At 45.9% G+C, this 23,093-nt stretch overlaps 3 protein-coding genes across 11 annotated transcripts; all 3 read left to right on the top strand.

The window, feature by feature from the left end:
* The first annotated feature begins 132 nt into the window (after nt 1–132).
* Cib (thymosin beta cib) lies at nt 133–8,415 on the top strand. Of its 2 annotated transcripts, XM_076813700.1 has the most exons (6): nt 133–305; nt 6,908–7,060; nt 7,210–7,323; nt 7,840–7,953; nt 8,063–8,176; nt 8,259–8,415. In XM_076813700.1, exons 2-6 carry the CDS (start codon nt 6,931–6,933, stop codon nt 8,285–8,287), a joined length of 501 nt encoding a protein of 166 aa, XP_076669815.1. In that variant the 5' UTR covers nt 133–305; nt 6,908–6,930; the 3' UTR covers nt 8,288–8,415. The 2 variants fall into 2 exon arrangements, with proteins under 2 accessions (XP_076669815.1, XP_076669816.1); XM_076813701.1 differs by lacking the exon at nt 7,210–7,323 and having other exon boundaries at nt 140–305.
* Nucleotides 8,416–9,799: 1,384 nt separating this feature from the next.
* On the top strand, nt 9,800–15,086 carry LOC143369568 (uncharacterized). Of its 5 annotated transcripts, none has more exons than XM_076813664.1 (14): nt 9,800–9,932; nt 10,050–10,238; nt 10,355–10,580; nt 10,694–10,946; nt 11,043–11,181; nt 11,251–11,420; nt 11,485–11,859; nt 11,943–12,102; nt 12,661–12,727; nt 12,800–13,046; nt 13,106–13,207; nt 13,285–13,325; nt 13,409–13,805; nt 13,881–15,086. In XM_076813664.1, the coding sequence occupies exons 2-14, from the start codon at nt 10,147–10,149 to the stop codon at nt 14,447–14,449; spliced, it is 2,838 nt and encodes a 945-aa protein (XP_076669779.1). In that variant the 5' UTR covers nt 9,800–9,932; nt 10,050–10,146; the 3' UTR covers nt 14,450–15,086. The 5 variants fall into 5 exon arrangements, with proteins under 5 accessions (XP_076669779.1, XP_076669781.1, XP_076669780.1 ...); XM_076813666.1 differs by having other exon boundaries at nt 9,803–10,011; nt 10,072–10,238; nt 12,661–12,719; nt 12,801–13,046; XM_076813665.1 differs by having other exon boundaries at nt 9,804–10,011; nt 10,105–10,238.
* A 681-nt stretch (nt 15,087–15,767) lies between these two features.
* Nfrkb (nuclear factor related to kappaB binding protein) lies at nt 15,768–22,881 on the top strand. Of its 4 annotated transcripts, none has more exons than XM_076813656.1 (15): nt 15,769–16,217; nt 16,617–16,865; nt 16,937–17,169; nt 17,246–17,511; nt 17,648–18,000; nt 18,071–18,405; nt 18,491–18,736; nt 18,812–19,045; nt 19,117–19,338; nt 19,412–19,797; nt 19,888–20,208; nt 20,282–20,474; nt 21,047–21,839; nt 21,897–22,232; nt 22,319–22,881. In XM_076813656.1, the coding sequence occupies exons 1-15, from the start codon at nt 16,212–16,214 to the stop codon at nt 22,763–22,765; spliced, it is 4,620 nt and encodes a 1,539-aa protein (XP_076669771.1). In that variant the 5' UTR covers nt 15,769–16,211; the 3' UTR covers nt 22,766–22,881. The 4 variants fall into 4 exon arrangements, with proteins under 4 accessions (XP_076669774.1, XP_076669773.1, XP_076669771.1 ...); XM_076813657.1 differs by having other exon boundaries at nt 15,770–16,217; nt 21,915–22,232; XM_076813659.1 differs by lacking the exon at nt 22,319–22,881 and having other exon boundaries at nt 15,768–16,217; nt 21,047–21,851; nt 21,924–22,052.
* The last annotated feature ends 212 nt before the right edge of the window (nt 22,882–23,093 follow it).

Genomic DNA, 23,093 nt, shown 5'->3' with positions numbered 1-23,093 from the left:
GGAGACGATTGGAGGAAGCGTTCGAAGGATGGAAGGAGGAATTTGACGGTGGGGGACGAGGCTCGCGGTGGCTCGCGATTGGCCAACGCTCGGGGTCGGAGGACGGTGGTGGGGCTGTCGAGCCGTGCCGAGCGTAGGATCGACAGAGGGAAGAGTGGAAGAGTGGCTCGCCGGTGTTACCTGGTGTTACGTGCCGCGGCATCACTAGCCGGTCAGTCAGTGTACTGTCTCCCTGCTGCCCTTGAACGCTCGGCTGGACGGTGTACGTTTGCGCTTGCCTACCGCTTCGCAGTGACAACTGACAGGTCAGTGATCTTTGCCGCGATATACATTCTATCTGGACGTTTAAATTCCATTCCAATTGCATTTCTCTTCGAGTGAATGTTTTACCGCCAGTGCACGAGACCGGCTCTCTTCGTCCTCTCGAAGAAAGGCAGTAGCATGGCGTGTGTGTGTGTGTGTATACGTGTGTGTGTGTGTGTGTGTGTGTTTGCGTATGTGTCCTTAACGTTGCAAAAAGTTTATACGTAGATGATCGTTATCGATACCCAGCCCATTGTCCTCTCCGTTTTCGGTGTGCAGACTGGTCGCAGGCTTAACCACGCGTTGTCCTCTCGATATTGATCGGCTTCTTTATTCGACGATCGAAAATGGAGGGGTGTGGTCAAATGTTTGTATGTACGCGTTCTATGAATCACGAATCTCGCCTCGGTATCAACGGATCCCCTCGTTATTACATTTCCTCGGGGTAGCCGTTCGTGATATTTAATTCCTATGGAGAATAATCGCGTTAGCAATAATCGGTGTCCTGGGTGCTGCTCTTTGTGTCGTGGTAAATTTAACGTACATGGTGGAAGCGAAAATCGAGTTGCAACCGACAGAGTAGATATTCGAGTCGACGTAGAAAGGCCTTTAAGAGTATACCTTTGTTGTATCTATTTTACCCTAAGAGCCACCTAATTCTTAACTACCCGTAGCACGAACGATAATTTCATTATGTCGAGGGCATCGATGAAACGCGGATAGCTTCAGCTGTGCTGCCTCGATTTGTACATTTCGCTACGTCCTGCCGTGGTTCTTTCGGCGTATTAAATATCGCAGTTAAACTCCGAAACGGAAATCGGAGTAGGGGCGGCCGAACAAACAAGCCTGACTCAGTGAAGTTTCGGAAGCCACGTACTTACCGGCCGAGCTTCCATGTGTACGACATTAGGGTACGATAGGATGGGACAAGGGCGTGGTTTTGACAGATGCACTCCGTTGCGCATCGGGCACGCAAATGCGTTTCTCGTTGCCGAGTGGCGAGCACACTCATCTCCCTTATGGTCGCGCGAGTTTCCTGCCTTTCGACGCGACGCAGATTACTGGAAACGTTAACCTTCTGTCGTCGTGCTCCCCGTTCGCTTTGAACGTTCGGCACGATCCTTGACCCTCCTCGTGGCTAATTTTCGCAGAAACCTGTGCAGTTAGAATTACCCATCGGCACCCGCTCGGTAAGTTCGAGGAAACTTACTCTAAACTAGGTTAGGACGCGAGTGGCGTATTTCTGTAATTAAACTCGGGCATTTTTATACGCTCTATCCTCTATAAGGGAAGATCCAAAAGTATTTGCATCTTATCATGTCCCGGGACGAGTTGGCTGGCTTCAAGGCAAGCGAGAAGGCTTTTCGAATAAGTACACCGAGAATTCTGTTTATCGATTCGCGATACATCGAGAAAACTACACGCAGAGAATTATATCGGACTGTCTGTATACGTTGAAATTAGCAATGGGAATGTATATAGGCGGATATATGTTGGCAGGGAGCTGAGGATTCTATCGATTCTGCAAACACTGTGACGTGGGTTAGTTGATTGGCAGACATTAATCTTTATCCTTCGATCGTCTCGGCGACGATGTACATCTGGGAGAATAAAACGCGGATCGATATCGATCCTACGCAGGGCACTAAAAATCGCCGTTTTACCCGTGACCATGAAAGCCGAGGTCGTCGATACGTTATGCGGTATATATAGATAGCGGTGGAGTTCAGGAACCCCACTCTTCGACCCCCGCATTGCCAATCGATGAAACCGTCTGCTACCAGTCGACCTCTCCCCTGGTGCAACCCCTTGTGGACGAGCACACACACACACGCGCGACGCGCGCGCGTATTTCATTCAGCTTCCGCGAAAGGAATATCTTGATACATGGAACATCTTCAAGGTCGACCCGCAACTAGGACACGGCTTACTAAATGCTCGATTGCTCTACAAATTCGTTCAGACGTTATTAACAACGGGTTTAAAAATTCACAAGCCTCGCATGTCCGGTCTCTCGACATAGCCCCGAATGAAAATTCGATGTTGGGACACTTTCTCCAGCCCTTTATCTCGGCCGAACTTTTGCGGGCGACTATACCGCAACCCTGCTCGCCGTCAAGTGCAGCGGTCAGGATGTCGGCTCGTCGCGTAGCCCCGTAATGACGAAAGCAATCTATGATCTAAGAGATTGGGTCACAGGGTTCGTTTTAGGGCTCCCTTCATTCACGGTGTGTACATTGGCTTACTCTCTCACGAAATCTGTCCCGTCAACCCCTTGCTGCAATCTTCTAGATCGTATTCGCTGTCTGATTATTTCAAGGCGTTAGATATTCGTCGTTCGATCGTACTGTCAGGCAATACTGCATTCCACGTCCTCGGTGTATTTTTTTTTTTTTTTTTTTTACAAAATCATGACTAGATCGCGTTGCGTATTTTGGAGGGCTCTGTGCAGTAACGCTCGATATATCCGCGAACTAGGTGGGATTGTGACTGCGGCAGGATGGAAGAGGGAAAAAGAGCGTAGCCTCCGGTCCATGGCCCGGACGCGGGCCGCTTAGTAACACGTAATACGCCCCTGAGCGTACGCGCCACCGCTCGATACGATACGATACGCGCGCGTCCAGGGTTCGTTAGCCGTCACGGTCGCTCACAAGCGAGTGACAAGGAGGGGGAGGGCACCTATATCGCATTCGCCTCGGGCACGAGTGCGACACCGAATCGTCGCAGCACTGGCAGCACGCATTTCCCAAGCTCGCGCGCCGGCACAGTTTTACGTGGGCATTACCGCGCGCACGTAGGTGGCCAAGTGCAGCCCACCGGTCAATACAAAACGGCCATTCCACGCCGAACCGAGCCGCCTGCATACGCCGCCGAGGCTCCTCCATTAAACGCGATTGCCCCGAGTTAATTGGCAGCCCGCGCGAACTCGTTAGCCGCCGGCCGCAAGATCATCTCTCCTTAGCCAATAGCCCGCGACAATGTATGACGCGAACACCCCTGGACGATTACCGACCGATGTTATCGAACGACCGGATGTACTCACAGTCGGTCGGCTCCAGCCACTTGACGGAATACGTGGAAGTAATGCGCGATTGACTTGTTATGTTTTCAGGTGATCGCGTATATTGCTCGCACAATAGGCATTGTAGTTGCACCGAAGAGATTGGCAGGAAATTCGTTATTCTTATCCATTCGATAGACAGACGGCAGTCGCTGGAAGCCGTACGTTGAAAAATTCCATGTCTAATAGTATTTCGCATTGTTCCGCGCCGATGGACTCGCCATATGGTTTCTATGTTTCTCAGGCTGTTCTGCCGGACGACTGCCGTGAAACCGCAGGGTAGGCAGTTAGGCGCGAATCGCGCGCGACGTCCAATCCGCCGCGATGAGTATGACTGTGCGAAGCGTGGCATACACCGACGCGTCCCGCAAACCGGCTAGCGCGTCGGTGCCGGCAACCTAGTTTCCTTATTAACTCGGCGGGCCCCTTTTCTCCTTGCGAGATCAAAGTAGGATTTATCGTGATTTCTCCAGGCGCCGCGCCGTGCCGGGCATTTTCATTTCTCCGCCGTCATCGCGATAATCGGGCGAGATATAACGTTCCGGCGAAGCCGCCGCTCGGTTTCCTGGCTCCTGTGAAATCGACCGACTTAACGCTGTGGCGCGCCGCGCGACATTCCGCGCCTGGGACTGTACGAGCGGAGGCTGCGCCGTGGCGAGGAATCCGTCGAATTTGCAGTCGGCTTTATTGCCGACGCCGGACCATCCTCCTTAACCGACCCGATCAAGGTTAGCTGCTGTACATAACGCCTCGAATTTGAATACGTCGCATGGCGATGATGGAGGCCGAGACCACGCACGGTAGCCTTAAAAGAGACCAATCGAAACGCGCGTATCCGTTCGGCTCGCGTGTACCACGCGTCTCTCGCCCGGCCGTGCTAACCGTACACAAACTAATCGAGGCATCCCGTCTTGGTTTTGTTACCGTTACGCGCACTTTGCCAGCGTATTGCTGCGCTTGCATTACGTGCGAGCGAGCACTCGGTGCAGGGGACCTCCTACACACGTGCCCGGGATAGGGAGAGAAGAAATATTCAGCGAGGTGGATACGTAAAGGACGCGAGTGTGCTCCGCGGTTGCGTATTCGGCCTCTTTCGAGCTCTCTCTATATACAGCCATACGACCGGCTACCATATAAGGACCTATACACAGCCTTGTCGATGCTGACCCACCGTTGGAACACGTATCCCTCGGAACGCTCTCCTGGAGCCGCCGCTGCACGCTCGCTCGCCCGCCTCTCGGCTTCGAGCCCGCAATTTCTTCGATGCTAGCCAGTTTCCATTTTAAATCTACGCGACATTTATACATTCCTCCAGTCTTCTTGACGCACCGAGCCAGAACTACAGGCAGGCGTACAAGATTCCGACAGCGGTATGTGGTTTCGAGAACAGTTCGCCGCGTCTCGAATAATTCAGCCCGCAGTGGCAATTAGTATCGCGATAATATTGGTTTCCGTTTGCTATAGAACGATAAAACGAGTTTGTGGAAGGTGTGACACAGTCAGCCTGATAAAGCGTTATACGATTTTCAACCAGTGATTCAGTTCCCGTGGAATGCCGGGGACTTCTTTCGTCCGCCTCCCTTCCTCTTTAAAAATAGTCATCTAGACGTCGAGAGTAACGAATATAAACGATGTAAGTGGAGGAAAAAAACGGAGTAAGGAAAACAGAGGAAGAAATGGAAGGGAGAGCCCGACAGGCATGAGTCACTCTGGGCACAGTGGTGCACAAACTTTTTTAATTACGTGTCCCTTCGATGTTCGGACTTTTCGACTTATACGCGGCTGCAGTTCAATCGACTTCTCTCCCGCACACATCGGGTGCAATCGATTCTCCCCGCGAAAGCGTGTTAAACTTTGCCTCGCGAGTTCGTCGAGATTTCGTAAATGCGAAAAAAAGTGGTCGATTGCGCGTCACTGGCGTGACAACCGTACGGAGCGTAAAAGCGCTGCGAATACATGCTGGATTCTTGTATGTATGCACCGGGACATATGACGAGTGCCTGGAATTCCTATCTGGGATTTAGTAATAGTTTCCATTATTTTCCTTGGAGCTTTATTCGACCATGTTTTGTTATTTCTCTTAATGCACTATGTCGGAGGGATTTCTCTATAATAATTCCTGTCTGGGGAAGTAGAGCCCGCGGAGCTTAACCGCGAACAGAATCCTGCTTCATAAAAACGCCGACGTTTCACTTGGAAATTATACGAGATGGATATGTGACAAGAAACGAAATGCAAGGAGGCGCGGGCCGGAAGCGCCGGGTTCTTGCTACTTCCGCTTCGTAACGCGTTACTTGGCAGTCTCTGTCGGTGAAATTTAGAGATAAACCAGAAAAAGAATTCTTACCATAATTTAACGACAGTATTGTGTCCCCGTAGTACGTAAATCGCTAAGATGAATTTTTCCTTCGCTGGACTACGTTCATTAATTGGAATGGCTACAAAAAGTACATGTATTAAGGAGGTTCACCGTGTGCGAGCATATGTAGGCGTAATTATGGCAAATCCGTTATTTTTGCTTGCAAAAAACCGAGGAGACCGGAAACACACGAGCAATGCTTGCCTGCCTTTGCATTTGCCAGAAACGGGTACCGTTATTCGTCTGGAATTTATGGCACTTACGTTTCTGCCGCGTGCATTTCGCATCAAGATTAAGGAAGGATTCTTCGTTGTAATTTTTCGCTCGTTTGGGTCGATGCAGTAGTAAAGAAAAAATAGAACAGCGAAATAGTCGAGCAGAATTTTATATATATTATTTGAATGCGGAAACCCGGAACGGACGCGTCTCGAACAGTTTGCACTGTGCTGAACGATAATGTCCCGACGTTTCTGCCAATATGATTGAAAAGCGTGGCGAGGGCTGCTCTATCGGTGTACGTGTCTGATAGGTGCGCACATAAGCGCTTTACGTTGACACGCAACCTTGTTTCAGCTTCTGTAACGCGATAATAATGCACCGACGCGTTCGCTGACACCGACAGATTCCTGTCTTTTGCTATTTCCGATATAGCCGTTTAAAACGAAAGAGCGACGAAATATTCGGCTCAATTCTAGGCAGCATTGTTTAGAAAGAATAGAATCTTATCGTATTACAGGCACCGCAACTCCTTTGTTACATTCCACGCGATAAATAGGGACGTATCGCGTTCGTGCGAAAAAAAAACTCGACGGTGAATTTCAGATCGCTTGGTTCAAGTTGTTGATGTCACTTCTGTAATTGGAAATTGCCTCGCGTCAGGATCTCGTTCTCTGCGATCCCGGTGGCCAAAACGGAAGAATCACGGGTTGCAAAGTATAAGGATAAAGAAATCATGGGTTACCTTCGAGTCGACATCAGAATCCATAGTTTGTTACAATATCTCGTAGAGCGTAAGGCCTAGCAGGTTCAGTTGTGGTTCGCTTGATTCTTACCGAATAATTTTGTTGAGGTTATAACGGTTCGTCGTTATTCAGGATCGCGATGGAACTACGAGGAGCGAAGTAAATTGGAATAATTCGATGGGGATAATTGCGCTAACGATAAGGATTGGTTTTCTGTTGTAGATTAAGCAGTACAACACAGCACCATGTCGAGTCCGTCGTTGAAAGACCTGCCAAAAGTAGCCTTAGACTTGAAAAGCGAGCTGGAGGGATTTAACCATGGCTGCATGAAGAAAGCGGCGACCGCTGAAAAGAACGTTTTACCTTCCGCCGAAGGTACGCCGCAGATTACGTTACCCGTTAGATAGCTTAACTCGTTACTAATAGCCGTTGTCGCCGCCCGAAGCGCCCCTCGCGTTCCGAACGTTAGGTATAACACTAGCAGAATTTCCACGCAAAGAATAACTCGTTTATTGATAATGTAGACGTACGACAAGAGAGACGGCACTCTGAACTAATCCACGATGTGGAATCATTTAAGCCAGATCAGTTGAAACATGCCGACACAAAAGAGAAGATTATTTTACCCAACGCCAAAGGTATCACAGTAATTTATCGATCGCTGGGAAGGCATTGCCGGGCTATCCGCCTTTGCCGGCAATCGCAGGGCACTCTGTTGCTTCTGGTATTTCCGAGGTGGCACAGTCACAGACCTGCAAAGGCAATCTTCTTTCGCTTTTCCACAGTAACATAGGAGGGATTATTTTGCATGCGCGATGGTTCACGTACTCCGTACTATTGCCGATAATAACACGATGTTACGAGCCGCTTCGATGATAAACGTTTCAGAGATATTGCAATAACAACACGTTACAGCTTCGACTTTCTTTTATTAGGAGGGAGCGCATAAAAGACACGTGTGCGTACGTTTATCGCTTGAGTAATATGCGTACAGCTTGTTTCTCTCGCGTTTGTAATCCGAACACAAACGTGACGCGACTGCGCTGTTCTCGAAGCAGTTTATGGTCGCGGGCACATGGGATTCTATGGTCTATTCTCATGGCTTTCTTCGCGCTCGCCTCGTCGTTCTTTGACCCCGATTTATTGAATTGTAGACGTAGCAGCGGAAAAGAATCAACAAACGTTAATCGCCGGCATCGAGAAATTCGACCCGAGTAGCCTGAAGCATACCGAGACCCAAGAAAAGAATCCGCTACCTGACAAGGATGGTACAGTATCGTATTTCGTGCCTGCCATGCACTTTTCTCCCTACAAAGGCTACTACGTGCTAAACGCGAACACGAGAACGTTAATAAGAATTTGAATTGTTTCGCGCAGCGATCCAGCAGGAAAAGGGTAAGCAACAGCTAATCTCTGGCATTGAAAATTTCGATCCTGCGAAACTGAAACACGCGGAAACGCTCGAGAAGAATCCCTTGCCAACCAAAGAAGGTGAGCAGAGCTCGGAGCTATCGTCGCCCGGCCACCGAGAAACGGGGGGATCCTAAGTGGAATAATTGTTTTTATATTTCAGCGATCGATGCTGAGAAAGTAGCTGCTTAAACGAAGCTTTCGAGAACGGGGAAAAAAAGAGCGAAAAAGAAAGGGAGCAGCGACTCGTCATTTCTTCCATTTTCTATATCATGACATTTTATAACAATTATTCATACATTGCCGACATGAAAAAACAAGGAGAGAATGCGAAACACTGTGTTAATGTAATCTTATGATTATACTTATCCTATCGCCATGAGCGTTCCTTTCGGCGAGACGCATAAGTCGACTTTTACACGATACTATTAACAACGGGACGACGATGGGGATTCGGGCCCAAACTTAATTAAGACGCAATAAAATAAAGAACTAGATGAGCGGGCACGCTCGATTCCTAACGTTAACCACGTTTAATAACTTTGGGCGTGCGTCCAGCATCTGTCGCTGCCGAACACTAACTCGCCAATGGATGTAATTTTTATACTAAGAAAGCTCTGCACGCAGGCAAACGTTATTTTCGATAGCAAACAAAATTGGTAGCATTGCATGCGTTACAGATATATCGCAATGGTACAGCGGTTGATCTTATATTTCTGTAAAAATCATATTTTATATAACGGGCTATTGTACTTTTTTAATATTTCGTACACATCGCATTGTCATTCCGATAAAAATTACGACGAATAAAAAAGTAATTTGTAAGAAGGTCTTGTGATGCCCAAAACTAGAGCACTAAAGAGGTGAGTATGCGCATCCGCCATATTGGGGCGTCTGGAGAAAGAAGATTATTGAGTACCCGCCTTTTTGAGTATTGTTATTATAAATGTAATAAAATACTCTAATAATGTGTCGTGCTACTATGCATCAATATCAACAACGCAAATTTTGTTTATAAAGTGAATCTGACAATACCCAAAAAGACGAGTACTCAATAATTTTCTCTCTCCTGAGGACCTAATATGGTGGATGCGCATACTCAGTGTTTTACCAAAACCCCTTTCCACTTCACGTTCACGCACGCGAAACTTCCGTTTCATCCATTGTGCGGTCCATGTAATAACAATACAACGGTTTGTATAATATCTTTCAGACGGGCAGTTTAATTAATCTAAGTTATCTCTCTTGAATGGAGGCTCTCTTTCCTTCTCGGCTCTATAAGGGAACGAGTGTCGTTCGAATTGGCGCGCGAAAACAAACAAAGGAAACATCAATAGCCAGAATATTGTCAGTCTGTAGCAGAGCACTAAAGAGGTGAGTATGCGCATCTGCCATATTGGGTCCTCTGGAGAGAGTGGAGAGAGAAGATTATTGAGTACCCGTCTTTTTGAGTATTGTCAAATTTGCTTTATAAATCAAGTATAAACTTAAATGTAATAAAATACTCTAATAATGTGTCGTGCTACTGTGCATCAATATCAACAACGCATATTTTCTTTATAAAGTGAATTTGACAATGCCCAAAAAGGCGGGTACTCAATAATCTTCTCTCTCCAGAGGACCCAATATGGCTGATGCGCACTCACCTCTTTAGTGCTCTATCTGACTATCTGTAGTGGAAAGGTCCTTCTCGGACGTAAACAGAACGATGAATTACGATTGGTCGATGAGTTGTTTTCGTCCAATGGTGTTGTGTAAGTCGATTCTACTAACAGCTTCACGAAGAAGGACCTGTTGCTAGTCCTTTGATAGCCATGCTACCTACCACGAGTGCAAAGTAATTGTTAATTTCTACGGTCTCAAACCTTCCCTTTATCACTGACAATCTCTGCTCGAACGAACTTCTCGCTAAACAGGTACTAATGTGATTTCTATTATTTTCTCTACTTTCAAGTTGACTGTTCGCAACTAGCTAGACAACAATGACCTTCACGTGTTTCGAACGTAAGAAAGTTGTTCCTGCGTGCGCCTCGAATCCTTGGTAAACGTGAATGAGTTGGCAGACTCGCGAAAATCACATTATTACGGCAGGCCCTACATTCTCCGACAAAATGTTAGATTCTGCAGGAAATATTGAATTTCGGTATGCGATAATTCATTGAATCGGCAATAACTACAATTACAGAAATATGCTTTCATACATGTAACTCGATCGGTAGCCGCATTAATACCAAGGCATGTTCTCGTTGTTCATTTCAGCCCAAGAAAGATGGAAATATCTCCTAGAAAGCCGTCGAAGCGTGCACAGGAACCTGTTGACGAGTGGTTGCAGACAGAAGGATATTTTAGGAAACATGCACCTAGAGATCCGACCTGCTTGTTTAGGGCAGTCAGCGAGCAAGTTTATATGACGCAACACTACCATATAAGAGTTAGGCAGGAATGCGTGGAATTTATGAGAAAGATGAAGCATTTGTTCGTAGAGGTAGATTTCATGGATTTCGTACGATATTCTTCGGGTTAACGCCAGCGTAGGAAACGTTGAGGATAATTTCTCACGGTCTCGTTTTTTGTTTAAATTAAATTATCTTCCCTCAGAATACTACGATTCCATTTGACGATTATCTCGAGCAAATGGCCTGCTTTACTGAATGGGGCGGCTTGAATGAAATTCAGGCCATGTCGTTGCTTTATAAGAGAGAATTTATTATATTTAATGGCCAGAAGCAAGTGCACCGCTCTGTTACCGATAATGGCTTCAATGATGCAGTGTATTTATGTCACACCTCGCAAAAACAATACGAGACTATTTACACGAGAGATTTTGTCGCAACAGCTGCTTATTGTCAATGTAGGAGCTCCCTGATGTTTACGTATCTTTCTTCCATTTCTTTCTTTGAGTTGTCCGTTATTATAGATATATAGTGCCTTACAAATTGGTTTGCAGCTATTGTTTACCAAACATTGTACAAGGATGTCTTTCAAATGGTTAATATAGAATCTACCGTCCATAAGATGTTACACGACCGCACTGCCACGTTCAGGCACGACAAGTTCTTCCTTAAAGGCAATCTAGAAATACGAGAGTAAGTCGATCGCTACTTGTATCATTGGTATCGAATAAGAGGCTGCAAGTTCAACCCATATTTGTTTAGTCAGTTGGCTGCAGAAATTTATAGTAGAGTTGACAATGGAAACGACGAGCTTGACGACGCACAGACTGTAGTGAAGAACACGCCACCTTTTCCTTACCGCGTTGCGAAGGCTCTTGATCCGAATATTTATCGTAACACTGATTTCGATATATGGCATGAAATTAGGAGAGGTAAAATCTGACTGCTTTAAAAGTTCGAGCGTCGTAGAAAACACTGAGGGCTTAAATATTTCAGAGGTGAAAAATGCAGGATGGACTAGGCACAATAGCCACGAACTTCAAGTCGGTGGCAAATGTTTGGTGCAAATGGACTTTAATGAGGACGAATTTGACAAAGCTAATAATAATAGTGTCTACGTGTCTTCCTTTGAAAAAGACGCTAACGGCAATGATACAAGGACATTACAGAAGAAAACCAAGCAAGACCCTGCGTTTTACTATGGTCACATACAAGAAATGAGCAAGAATCATGGTCCGGTGTTGGTCTTTATAGAAGAATTAGGGGAGAAGAGAGTTGTACCATATTTCGCTCTTAAACCATTACCTCTAAGGAAAAGTAAACAGAACAATTGGCTACCAATGTGTAAGAGGAACGTACTTTTAGATTCAAGTTAGTTGAAAGCACACATCCGCGCTATATTCCTATCGCGTCCATATATTTCGTTATAAAAATTTTATTTCATATTCCAATAGATCAAAAATGGAAGAAACAAAGTGGTCCGCCTGCGCGTAAGATTAAGCAGTCGCTTACTAACATGAATATTTTATCCAACAATATTGATAAAAATGGTAACAATGACAACAGCGTTAATGATGTTAACAAAAATAATTATCAATGGAAGGAAGAACCGCTGTAAGTCTTTTGTTCCTACTAATTGATTACTTTCGAATATATACTTACAGTGGCGTGCAAAAGTATTCGGCCACCCTATAACATTGCATAACTTTTTTTAAATAAATCCAAACGACTTGAGTTTTTTTGAGAAGCTAGAAAGATTAACTAATTTTGCTAAGTGACGTGATTCGTCGTTTTGAAAAAAAACGCACTTGGTCGGAATAGCAAAAAAAAATAGTAAAAGTCGTTTTTTAAACTATTTTTTATGAGCCTGTAATGAAAATTAAAAAAAAAACATTTGTAGGTTTAAGTAAGTTATATGCATGCCTAAAATTTCATCAAAATCGGTTAACGTTGCTCTGAGCGATAAGGTCGAAAATCGCGAAATTCCCGAAATCAGCGATTTTCGACCGGCAAACTAATCCTTCTAGTTTCTCCAAAAAAACTCAAATCGTTTGGATTAATTTTAAAAAGGTTATGCGATTTTAAAGGGTGGCCGAATACTTTCACACGCCACTGTAGCTTTAAGTAGAACCGGTACTTTACTTTGTAATTGATTGTAATTCACTATTATAGAAAAACGGAACATCAACAGGCATACGAAAATTATACAATGGAGAAGTGTCCGAAATATACGGTTAATGTGAGTTAAATCATTTAACGATTATAAAAGTGAAGGGCGCATCGGATATTATAAAAAAAATTTAATTCGCAGAATTCTGCCGAAATGTTTGCTACGAAAGCGATTCTCGATAACACTCGGTCTACCACGGTAGACATTATTAGGCAGGAGAATGGTAAAGGACGTAAGGAGAAAAATTCATATATGAATAAAAATTCTGAGAACAGCTTGATGAACGGTTCGAAATCTGATGGTACAATGAACACAGATAACAATGCCGAGTATAATTCATACTCCAAGCAAGGAATGCAGAAGGAGACTTATTATTCACCTTATTCTGGTATGTAATAAGAAAAATAGTTTTTTTTAATGTCAATAATTCGATAACCAAAAATTTAGGAAACCCTGTTCCTACCAATCAAATGGACAACATGCTACGTTCTATCAACTGTTCTGTACAGAAGAGTGTCGACGTAAATGGTAGTGACCTGCCACTATCAGGTAACAATGCGGATTGTTTTTCACACGTACTCCCGACGTATGAATTATATCTACAAATAATACTTATTTCTTTATAGATCCGTTCACATTGAGATTTTTTTATAATTTAGGATTAGAGGTATGACTCGCTTAATTACAGTAACTAACACTTAATTACATAGTACTTTACAAGCAGACAGTTTACTTTGAATTCTGTCGCAGTACTTCCGCGGAAACAATAATTGGAACTATTTGACAAATGGACAACCGCCTGGTTTCGAACAGTGGTACCAGGGTACGCCTCAAAACGAGGAGGAAATTACAAACATTACGAATGGCGTGATGCAGAATTGCGTAATAACGCAAGAAAGGGTGGAGCATATGAATGATTATAAAGAAATTGGCACTCAATCGCTTTACCAAGAAAACGCTGATAAATACGCGAACGGGGTAAAAGACGCGCATGTTCAACAAACGGAGGTTGCAAAAGTCGAGGATGGAAAAGGATTGTTGCATCCACCGCGCGAGAGAGTAAAAGAACAGGAGTCGTTTAATAGCAGAGACTCTCCTCGTATAAATAGGAACAGCATGGGGCCCCGATTTAAAAAGAACACCGATTGTATGTACCACTAACGTCTTATCGAGTATAGTCGTTGATATAAATGCGTTACTAACGAGTATCTTCTTCTTGCAGACCGACATCGTTCTGCTCAACAATTCGCGCAGCCAAATAATCAGTACCCACATTCTGGATCGAATTCCAAAGCTTCCAGATCGCAAGAGGCGAAAAATGACGGCGCGAACTATCACCAGTCGCGCTCCGTGCCTCATCAAGTCCATGCTCCTATGGGCGCAGTGAACACGTATCAGGCACCTTACGTGCAACAAGGCTTGTACCCCGGATTATCATATTACGGGAACGAAGCAGAGGCGTTCGCGAATCCGTACTATCCTCCGAATCCAGGATTCTTCCCAGTCCCTTGTTTGCCGCATTCCGATATACCCGATAGCAACAACGTGCAACCATTCGCACCTCATCTGTGCCCCGGCGTAGATTACGCGCAAGCTTATCCCGGCTTGTACCCGCCATATGTGTGTCCTCAGCCAGCCCCATATAATATACCACCTCAGAATATACAGGAGCACTGGTATGCAGTTGCTGGACAACCGCATTACATGCAGTACGCACCCGTGCTGCCCGTGCCTGCAGAAACATCTTGCAATGGTATAGCGCAAAATCCCGGTCAGAATCCGTCGTCTTAAGGGACGCGCGATTCTGCAGCTATGATCTCATCCACAGAGGTATACTTAGGAGAGCGTTCCACGTGTTTGTGCAGCAATCTACGTTTAATTAGTCAATTCTACGTTAGCGTAGATCCGTTCACAAGGATGCCTTGGTTTATTGTAAGACTGAAGTTGTTACCGACAGTATTATCCAGTGATACGTTTTGGCACCATTGGTATTTAAAAGTATGAAGACACATGACGCGGAAAGGCTGGTTATCCGAAGAATCTTAATATCTAAGATTGATATTTTTCGAAGGAATATCGGGGATATATTCGAACCGCGTTAAAGGTCTCGCATACAAAATATTCTAACTTGAAAGTTCGACGTTCAGCATTCGAGGGATATTTCTGTCATACTTTATATCTTAAGCGATAATAGTACAAACTACTATACTAAAGTATTAGTAACTAAAATACCTGTATAATTCAGTAGATAGTTTATTCGATACAGCTTGATCGCTGTACGCGCATTACCCAAAGGGAAAACAGCAGTTTTCTGAAGTTTTATACAGGTGACTTTTCAGTTTATTAACATACTTCGACATTTATATTTCTATATTTTGTTTGTTAAAACACTTTTGCAAATAAAGAACTAAGCAATATAAAACGGGGACGTACATCATGTGGGTTTAGGATAAAGTGACCAGATATTTTCTGCTCCAATGCGGGACAAGCAAGCAAAAAAAAAGGGTTAACAGATCCGTGAGGAGATTTTTTCCGTAGTTTATTAAAGCATTTACAATATATTTAAAAATAGATGTGATTGTAAAGTGATACATTGAAACGAAATTAAAAATATTTCTTTCTTCGCAACAAAAAAAGTATAGGAAACAGTAACCTTATACCACTGCGAAAATGTAAAAGGTTACACGTCCAATCCGGGACACTTTGCGGGACGTCTGGTCACTTTAGTTTTGCAGCATCTGCTATAGAACTTTATTTCGAAACAATGCAACGAACTCAATAAACACAAGAGAATCTATTTTTACCAAACATCCGTACTAAGTGGAAATCTGGAAACAAGAACTGTATCGATGCGACATAGAACCTCCTTTCCTACCGAATTGAAATTCCAAAAATTAATTTATACATCGGTAAATGGTGAGAACAAACGAGATTAGATTCACTTGTCTGATGCTTGATTCGAATGAAATTTCCCTCCCTCCCGGCTGCCAACAAACATGGACGTCGGACAAATGTCACTAGAAACGTTTTCGCGTGGTTAAAGAAATACTCGCACCCATATTTCCCATAAAATCAGCCGCGACAAATGTATAATCATGTTAAGACGGAAAAATTTACGATTCGCCCTCGGTTGGCTGGCATCAATCGCGCCGATCGTCCACGCTTTAACCAGTGTTTGAACCAGCCCTAAACTCTCCGCCATTGAACAGCCGCGGCTGTAAACCGGTGAAGGAGGTGCGCGCTCTCGAGATCCTTCAATATACAAACACCGTGGTTCTGTTTCGCTGTGTTCCACGCCATGACTAAAGTTTGTCGGAAGAGTAGGAGTGCAGTAGCTGTGACAGGTCAAACGGTGAACGGCGAGATTACTTAATATTCGCCCGATACGGGAGAAGGGTTTCGCGTATCGGTAAAACACCGTGATAGATCTCCACGGTCCCTCGGCTTTTCCCACTTTCGTGAATTAACGTTAGCTGGCGACGGTCCGCCGTTCTGGTCGGGACAGCGGAGCCCACGGCACGAGAGGAGAGCAAGCGCAGGGAAACTGAGAAGAATGGAGGTTGGTCGTGATTAATTATTTCGAAATAAATGCCCGCACGATCGATAACGTTGTGCACGATAGAAGCGCATCGTGCATACCCCGTGTCACGATACCACGGAAAGCGATCACGTCGATTCTCGTTACTCGCGCATCCGCTACTTTCGTTACTGTAATTGGATAATTAGCAAATTGGATGTGTACTTGCGGAGTACGCACATGTATCTCTGACTTTTCGCGCAGGATCTAGTGGAGTCCGCTCTGCGTCGGGTAACTAAATGTTGTTGATATCCGCGCTCCATGCGCTCTGATAATTAAGGGCGTTTTACTTGTTTATCCAGACACTGGCATGCCTTTGTGTCTTTACTCCTAGTACAATTGTATATTATATAACCGAGGGTGTACATGCTACGTTTACAGGTAGACGAATGCTCAGCTGGTGGAGACAGCGGGGCAGAAGAAGACGAAGAGGATGCGTCTTCTCGTGGGTCTAGAAGTAATAGCAGTAGCAGCAGTATTAGCGGAAGCAGCACTTCCACTGATAGCGGGGACGAAAGCGGGGAGGAACATGGCACGAGCGGCAGCGAGACTCATAGTTCCGGGGAGGAAGATGAGGATGAGAACGAGAATATGGAATATTCTCTTAAAGCGGAGAGTCCAAACACCTTGGTACGATGTACTGTTCTATTTATTGGACGATCGCAAGATCGGATCTTTACTGTTGGAATATCTGTTTCCAGAAATGGGAAACTGTTATTGTCGCGAACACCAAATTGAAACTGCCGCAAGATCTCTGCGAGCATTCTGAAGTTTTCAAAGAGTTTCTAGACTATCCTTACATTTGGAACGAATGCTTGACGGAGAATCAAAGGGACACGCTGTGCAGCTTCTTACCAGCTTTCCCAAAAGATTGCGACGTCGAAGCAGAAACGGAGAAGACTCTGCGTATGTTATTTAATTCTGAAAATCACAGGTGGGTGCTCCGGTGTCTGGAAACGAGACAATGGATTCGATCGTGTACATTTTACATTCGTTCTCATTTATCTTAGATTCGGTGTAGCACCTCTAGACACGTTTCACAGTCACCTGTCCTCTGGTCACTATCGACCAGATATTAGAAGGATGTGTAGCTTAGTGCGCAAGGCACAACAGAGGCGATTACTATTCGAAGAGCGAAAGCGATCTTACGGGCTAGCCAGTCAGTTACTGAAATCCAGGGAGAGCTTATTGTCGAACGCGTACAAGCAAGGTTTCTGTCAGCCGGCGCAGAGAATGATGTCTAAGGTCCAGTGGAGGAAACCGAAGCCTGCTATGGGTAAGTCAAGCGACTGCTGTGAACCGCTGTAAAAAAATCTTCTGGCTGTTTATACTTCCCCCCACGCTCCAGCCGTTTGGCAGAGAAGTATGTAGTAACTTCCGAGGGGCAATACTAACAAGCAATCCACCGACAGTTGAAGAGAAAACGCAACTCCGCTATTTGGAGGAACTGAATGCCCTGAGGACAGAGCTCGGAGCGAGCGCCAAGTTCGCGGTGGACACGACGTCCGAGAACGAGGAGAACTATCCGCATTACCAGCTATCCGGGGCGGCGCAAAAGAAGAAGAAGCGTTCCCTCATGGGCTTGCAGGGCTTATCCATCAGAGGTTTGCAAATGGACCACGAGGACGAGACGATACGGCCCGTTTTCTCCACGCTGCAGCGAGCGGAATACCCGGCGCACAGGTCGTTGTTCATTCGCGAGCAAACGGAAGACACGTACCGCGAGATGCTACTCCAGCATAAGAAACGGAGAGCGCGCCGCGATGTGCGTAATATGCTTATTTCCTATAATTCGCGTAAAGATATCTGTTTCATTAATAATTGCACTCCTTCAGATTCACCCGGAACTGAACACCCAAGGTATAGCCCTTGCCGATCTCACTCAGAGAGCGCAAGTCGGTCAGAAGCACAAGCTGTCGTTCGGTCCCCTGATGCGTGCCACACCCGCTAAGAAACGAATCAAGCTAGAACAGTCGCCGCTGTGTCCACCAGCCCCGAGACTGATGAATGCCAATTCGATAAAACACGAGAGCGATAATAGCGATTATTCCCATACGACGGATGACAATAGACATTCCAGTGCGTTGGACATGGACCAGAGGATGCTGACGCCGATCAAGACGGAGCCTGTGGACACATACGAAATGCATCAACTGTCGAAGAAGAAATTGTAAATATACTTTTCACTATACGAAAGTTCTACAAGGAAACTTCGCATTGGTGTACCTATCTCTTCGTGTCCTTCTCTGTTATAGGAGTCCTGCTGCGCCGAAAGCTGGCAAACCTGCCGTGTTAACTATGCCGGAGATTAAGAAAGAAGTGGAGGACATGGAGTACGACGAAATCAAAACGGAGCTCAGTAGTGGAGTAAACGAGGACGTTCCTCCAGAGGCGGAAGAAGACGAGGAGACCGTGAAGAAAGAGCTTGACCTAGACAGCATCGATATGATGCAACTACCGATTCAGCTCGACGATGGGATCGACATATTGGACGACGTGAAGTACGTTCTTTTCCCCTTCGATGTCCTCTTAATACACTGGTCGAATTGGTATTTATATTTGCAACGTTGGTTTAGGTGCGAAGACGAAGGAGTTATATCGATACCGGATAAGGAATTGAATATTCCTGCGAGCGATGATGCTATCGACATAAATAGCGGAGCGGAACTAATGCAGGAGACACACGCCTGCTTTTTCTCACTATTGAGAGATGCCTTCACCTCGAAAGGAGAGTACCGAATGAGTGCTGTGGAAATGAAGGACGCTGTCACGCAGTGGCAAGGGAATCCTATCTCGCCGTTGAACGATTGGTCAGTATATCGTGTGAAAGTTGGCTTCGTATCAAATACGTGTTCGTGATCTTGTATTATTGTTACGCTAGGTACTCTATGACGTCTTCTTGGACCGCGTTGGTTCCGTTGGCTTTGGGGTTCCTTGCTGGGGAGCTCACTTATTCTCAGGAATTGGGTGAGCGGCTGGAACGCGAACCAGATCTCGTTCCCTATTTAGAAAATAAGGGAAGTGGAGTTTACGCGTGGATCGGCGCAGGACGAGACTCGGACTCGCGCCTCTCGGATTTGTGCGAGAAATTCTTGACGCGCAAGTATGTAACGGAACATAGCACGCCGAGTGAAGTTCTTCCTGCATCGGATGAAACTTGATAAATTGCGTTTCAGAGATTCGTTAGGCCCACCGACGACGTCCCCAGGTTCGTGCGCCGTAGTGGCTGTAAAGCAACAATCCCAAGTAGTTCAGCCGAATGCTAATAGTGTTACTAGCAATTCCGGGAATGGGAACACGAATTCAAGTGGTAGAGTGAGTCCCCCGGTGGAATCGATCAGCGTTGATGGCGGAGCGGTGAATACCGTCGCGGAATGGGAGCCGCCTCGTGCTCTGTGCCCAACCGAATGGAAAGTTCGACCGTCGACGGCGGACGAACGCGAGGAGTTCAGGAGACAAGAGCGTATGCGTTACGCTGCACCTCATAAAGCATTCACTTATAGAATGCACGGTTACACGTCAGTAGTGGGACCAGTAAAAGGAATTTACCAGCATAATGTCGGTGCGTACGTTTGTACAATTCACTTGCCAAGGCAGGGTAACGATACAGAACAGCGTTAATCTCATTCTGTATTGAATTCTTTTGTAACAGCTTCAGGATTGACCAAGGCTCGCGGACACTCTTTGTTGGTGGCAGATCGACCGAACTTCGTAACGATCTTAGCATTAGTCAGAGACGCTACAGCGAGACTACCAAACGGCGAAGGGACTCGCGCAGATATTTGCCAGCTACTGAAGGATTCCCAATACATCCGAGAGCAAACGGACAGCGACGACAAGGAAGGATACTTGCACTCGGTCGTCTCTGGCGCTTTAGATAGACTGCACTACGAGACAGACCCTTGCGTTCGATATTACCCGCGTCGCAAAGAGTGGCTGTACCTTCATCGAGCTCGCTCCGAGTCTGAGTTTGGTTTGTATTTCATTCTGTCGTTTGGTTTTCATTCTGTGTTTCAGTGAATCACATCGCCTCTCCCTTTTCATAGAAATGTACCACCAGCAGCTGCAAGGTGTCGCGAAGAACAAAAAGAATGTCGGCAGCATGTCGCGAAACAAAGCGTTGCCGCCAGTCATGAAGCCTTCGGGCGTTAATAAGGAACAGTCTCCAAACAGCAGCAAGGAAACTACGCCTAAGAAGGAAAGGAAGACCGCGGCTGTCTCACAGCCGGTTATATCGAGGTACGTCTCGAGCTTCCTCTTTCTTTAATTCTTCGTTGACACTCTGGGTGTGAGCCACCCATAATCTGATTTTGACGCTCTGTACCTTTTTCACTACGTAGAATATCCTGGATATTCGTGGAACATCTCTGTTTTTTCAATTACCGAAATAGCCTGCCTTCTACATATGCGCAAAATATATATTTTTCCAAAGCCGACTTAAAACTATTTTTCCTTCAAAATATTATATCTGAAATCAACTCTGTAGATTTTTAGCTTCTAATATTGAAATTTGTAAGAGTTACAATTTTTTGAAGATTTTTTCGTCTTTTCTTGGCATATGGTAGTCTAGGATTTTTTTTACATAAACTGTGATAAAATTTCAATCAAAACACTATTGGAATACATTCTAGAGACCTTAACATTGACCTATGATTTTTTTCATAACAATTGCATTCTTTAGATGAGAATGGTAGTCGCGTTCAGAAATTGCTTTGGGTGTGAGTCAAAGTTGATCGAAAAATTAGGTGTGTCAACGAAGGGTTAAACGAAATCTTAGAACGGTGCATTAAGATTTCACGTAATGGTCGCAGGAAAGAGCAGAAGAAGACCGAGGAGAAGGTTGTCATTAACGATCATTCCATGTCGACCGAGCAGCCTGCTGCTGTCACGAACGTAGTGACCACGATCAGCCCAGCGACCACTTCAGCCCTCGCTGTAACAGGCACTACTGTTCCCGTTACGACTCTCGCGACCTCTTCTGCGTCTCTCAGTACAGTGACCGCAGAGAAGGATGTAACATCCAGCGAAGTAAAGCCGCACATCACCGCGACGGCCCCAGCGAAGAAAGTGGCAAACATCGGCGGAAAGCCAGTCGCCGTCGTGAAGACGAACGCTCAGAGCTTGTTGCAATCGAATCAGCAGCATTTCCCTCATCATCAGATTCAAGTATCGACGTCCGCGGGCCTGCAAACTATTCGATTGTCGGGGCACTCTGTGCTGCACTCCGCCCAGTCCGTTGCAACCAGTAGCGCGTCAAGCAACACGGCGAACGTGACCACCAATCTGGCGACGATATTCCCTCCTACTAAAGTCCAGAGTCAACAGCAGCAACAACAGCAGCCACAGCAGCAGCAGCAGCAAACGATAGTGACGAACCAAGGGGGAAAGAGCATTTTACAGACGACTAATATAAAGCAGCAGCAGTCTCAACAGCAACACGTGCTGCCAGGAAAGACTTTGCTAGCTTCGCAAATAAAATTGGTCAGCTCGGGGCAAATTAAATCGCTGCTCACTGGCCACGGCCTTCAAGGCCAGACGATATTTATCAAACAATCCTCGCCATCCGGTAACCAGCCGCAGCAGTTGCAGCAACAACAGTTGAAAGTATGAAGCCTCGTTAAGCGGTCTTCCCATCGTAGTCTCCTGTTAACGTGACTCAAGATGTCTGTTTTATTACAGCAACAGCAGCAGCAACAACAGCAGCTGCAGCAACGCGTCGTAGCTAATCAGCAGCAATCTATACAGACGTCCGGTATGCAGCGTATAATCGCGCAGATCGGCGGGAAACCGATTGCGGTGCAAATACAGCAATCACCGCACCAACAACAGCAACAGCAGCAGAAGATACTTGCGAAAGTGTTGACCAGTTCGGGTGGTGGTCAATTGATATCTGTGGAGAGTTTGCTTGCCCAGAAGGGTTTGAAATTGGCTACCACGGCTGGTCACGCCGCTCAGCTTAACCGACAAGGGAAACTAGGCATCCAGGCACAATATCAGGTTCTAAATTTATTTCCTCAAGCTCTCGTATAACCGCGTAAAATTGGATTTACCTCTGACTCTTTGAATTTCTATACAATTCGCAGGTGGTGTCGCAGGCGCAGTCTTCATCGGGCCAGTCGAAGATCATCGTCAGCACGCAGCAGCAGTCTCAACCGCAGCAGACGCAAACCGTGCGGATGGTAACGGCTCAGCTAGCTGGGAAGCCGATCGTTCTAGCCAGTGGGAACAAGAATGTCGGGGTCGGAGTGAGCAGCGCCGGGAGCGTGATACTAGGCAAGCAGCAGACGTCGCAACAGCAACAGCAAGCGCAGCAGCAGCCTATTATCCTACCGAGCCAGTTGCTTAATATTAAAACGCTGCACGGCTTGAAGGTGATACCGACTCCCGCTGGATTGAAGACCACCGGGGCCGCGGTCTACGCGCGAGTAATTGCACCGACGACGATAACCTCGTCGGCACAGTCGACAGCGAACCAGCAGCAAACGATTCAGACTCAACCGCCGAGAAACAGTCCTTACAGCACGCCCTGACAGAATTGATGTACGTTATATTTTCGTTTCCATTGTCCGTTCTATGTTTAATTTAATCGCGAGTAGGAGGATTCTGGGATTTCGTGAATGGCTAGGACGTGGTTCGCGTGTAAAAATAGGCGGAATGGTTGCGTGTATGTTCACCGCAGCAAGCGAAGGGAGATCGTCTGTAACCGTTGGCACGCTGATCGGGATCAATGTACATACAGGATGTTTCAGAGCTACGGGTGGCCAAGTTGGTTTGTTTGATTGAATCGATTAAAGAGAATGGTTGCTACTGTTCCTTTCTAGGAGTTCTATTAACCAGCTAGGACCATCGTTCTGAGAC

The sequence above is a fragment of the Andrena cerasifolii genome, chromosome 6 (assembly GCF_050908995.1).
Source record: "Andrena cerasifolii isolate SP2316 chromosome 6, iyAndCera1_principal, whole genome shotgun sequence".
NCBI lineage: Eukaryota > Metazoa > Arthropoda > Insecta > Hymenoptera > Andrenidae > Andrena > Andrena cerasifolii.
Note: the sequence above shows the minus strand (reverse complement) of the source record. Positions and strands in the feature narration are given on the sequence as shown.

Bases quoted from the DNA above. Each gene is read 5' to 3' on its own strand.
- Cib (XM_076813700.1), top strand. From the start codon at position 6,931: ATGTCGAGTCCGTCGTTGAAAGACCTGCCAAAAGTAGCCTTAGACTTG. The intron at 7,324-7,839 runs GTATCACAGTAA...ATTGAATTGTAG, and splicing joins TATTTTACCCAACGCCAAAG to ACGTAGCAGCGGAAAAGAAT. The intron at 8,177-8,258 runs GTGAGCAGAGCT...TTTATATTTCAG, and splicing joins TCCCTTGCCAACCAAAGAAG to CGATCGATGCTGAGAAAGTA.
- LOC143369568 (XM_076813664.1), top strand. From the start codon at position 10,147: ATGAGTTGGCAGACTCGCGAAAATCACATTATTACGGCAGGCCCTACA. The intron at 12,728-12,799 runs GTGAGTTAAATC...TTTAATTCGCAG, and splicing joins GTCCGAAATATACGGTTAAT to AATTCTGCCGAAATGTTTGC. The intron at 13,806-13,880 runs GTATGTACCACT...TTCTTCTTGCAG, and splicing joins ATTTAAAAAGAACACCGATT to ACCGACATCGTTCTGCTCAA.
- Nfrkb (XM_076813656.1), top strand. The intron at 18,406-18,490 runs GTAAATATACTT...TCTCTGTTATAG, and splicing joins CAACTGTCGAAGAAGAAATT to GAGTCCTGCTGCGCCGAAAG. The intron at 18,737-18,811 runs GTACGTTCTTTT...ACGTTGGTTTAG, and splicing joins GACATATTGGACGACGTGAA to GTGCGAAGACGAAGGAGTTA.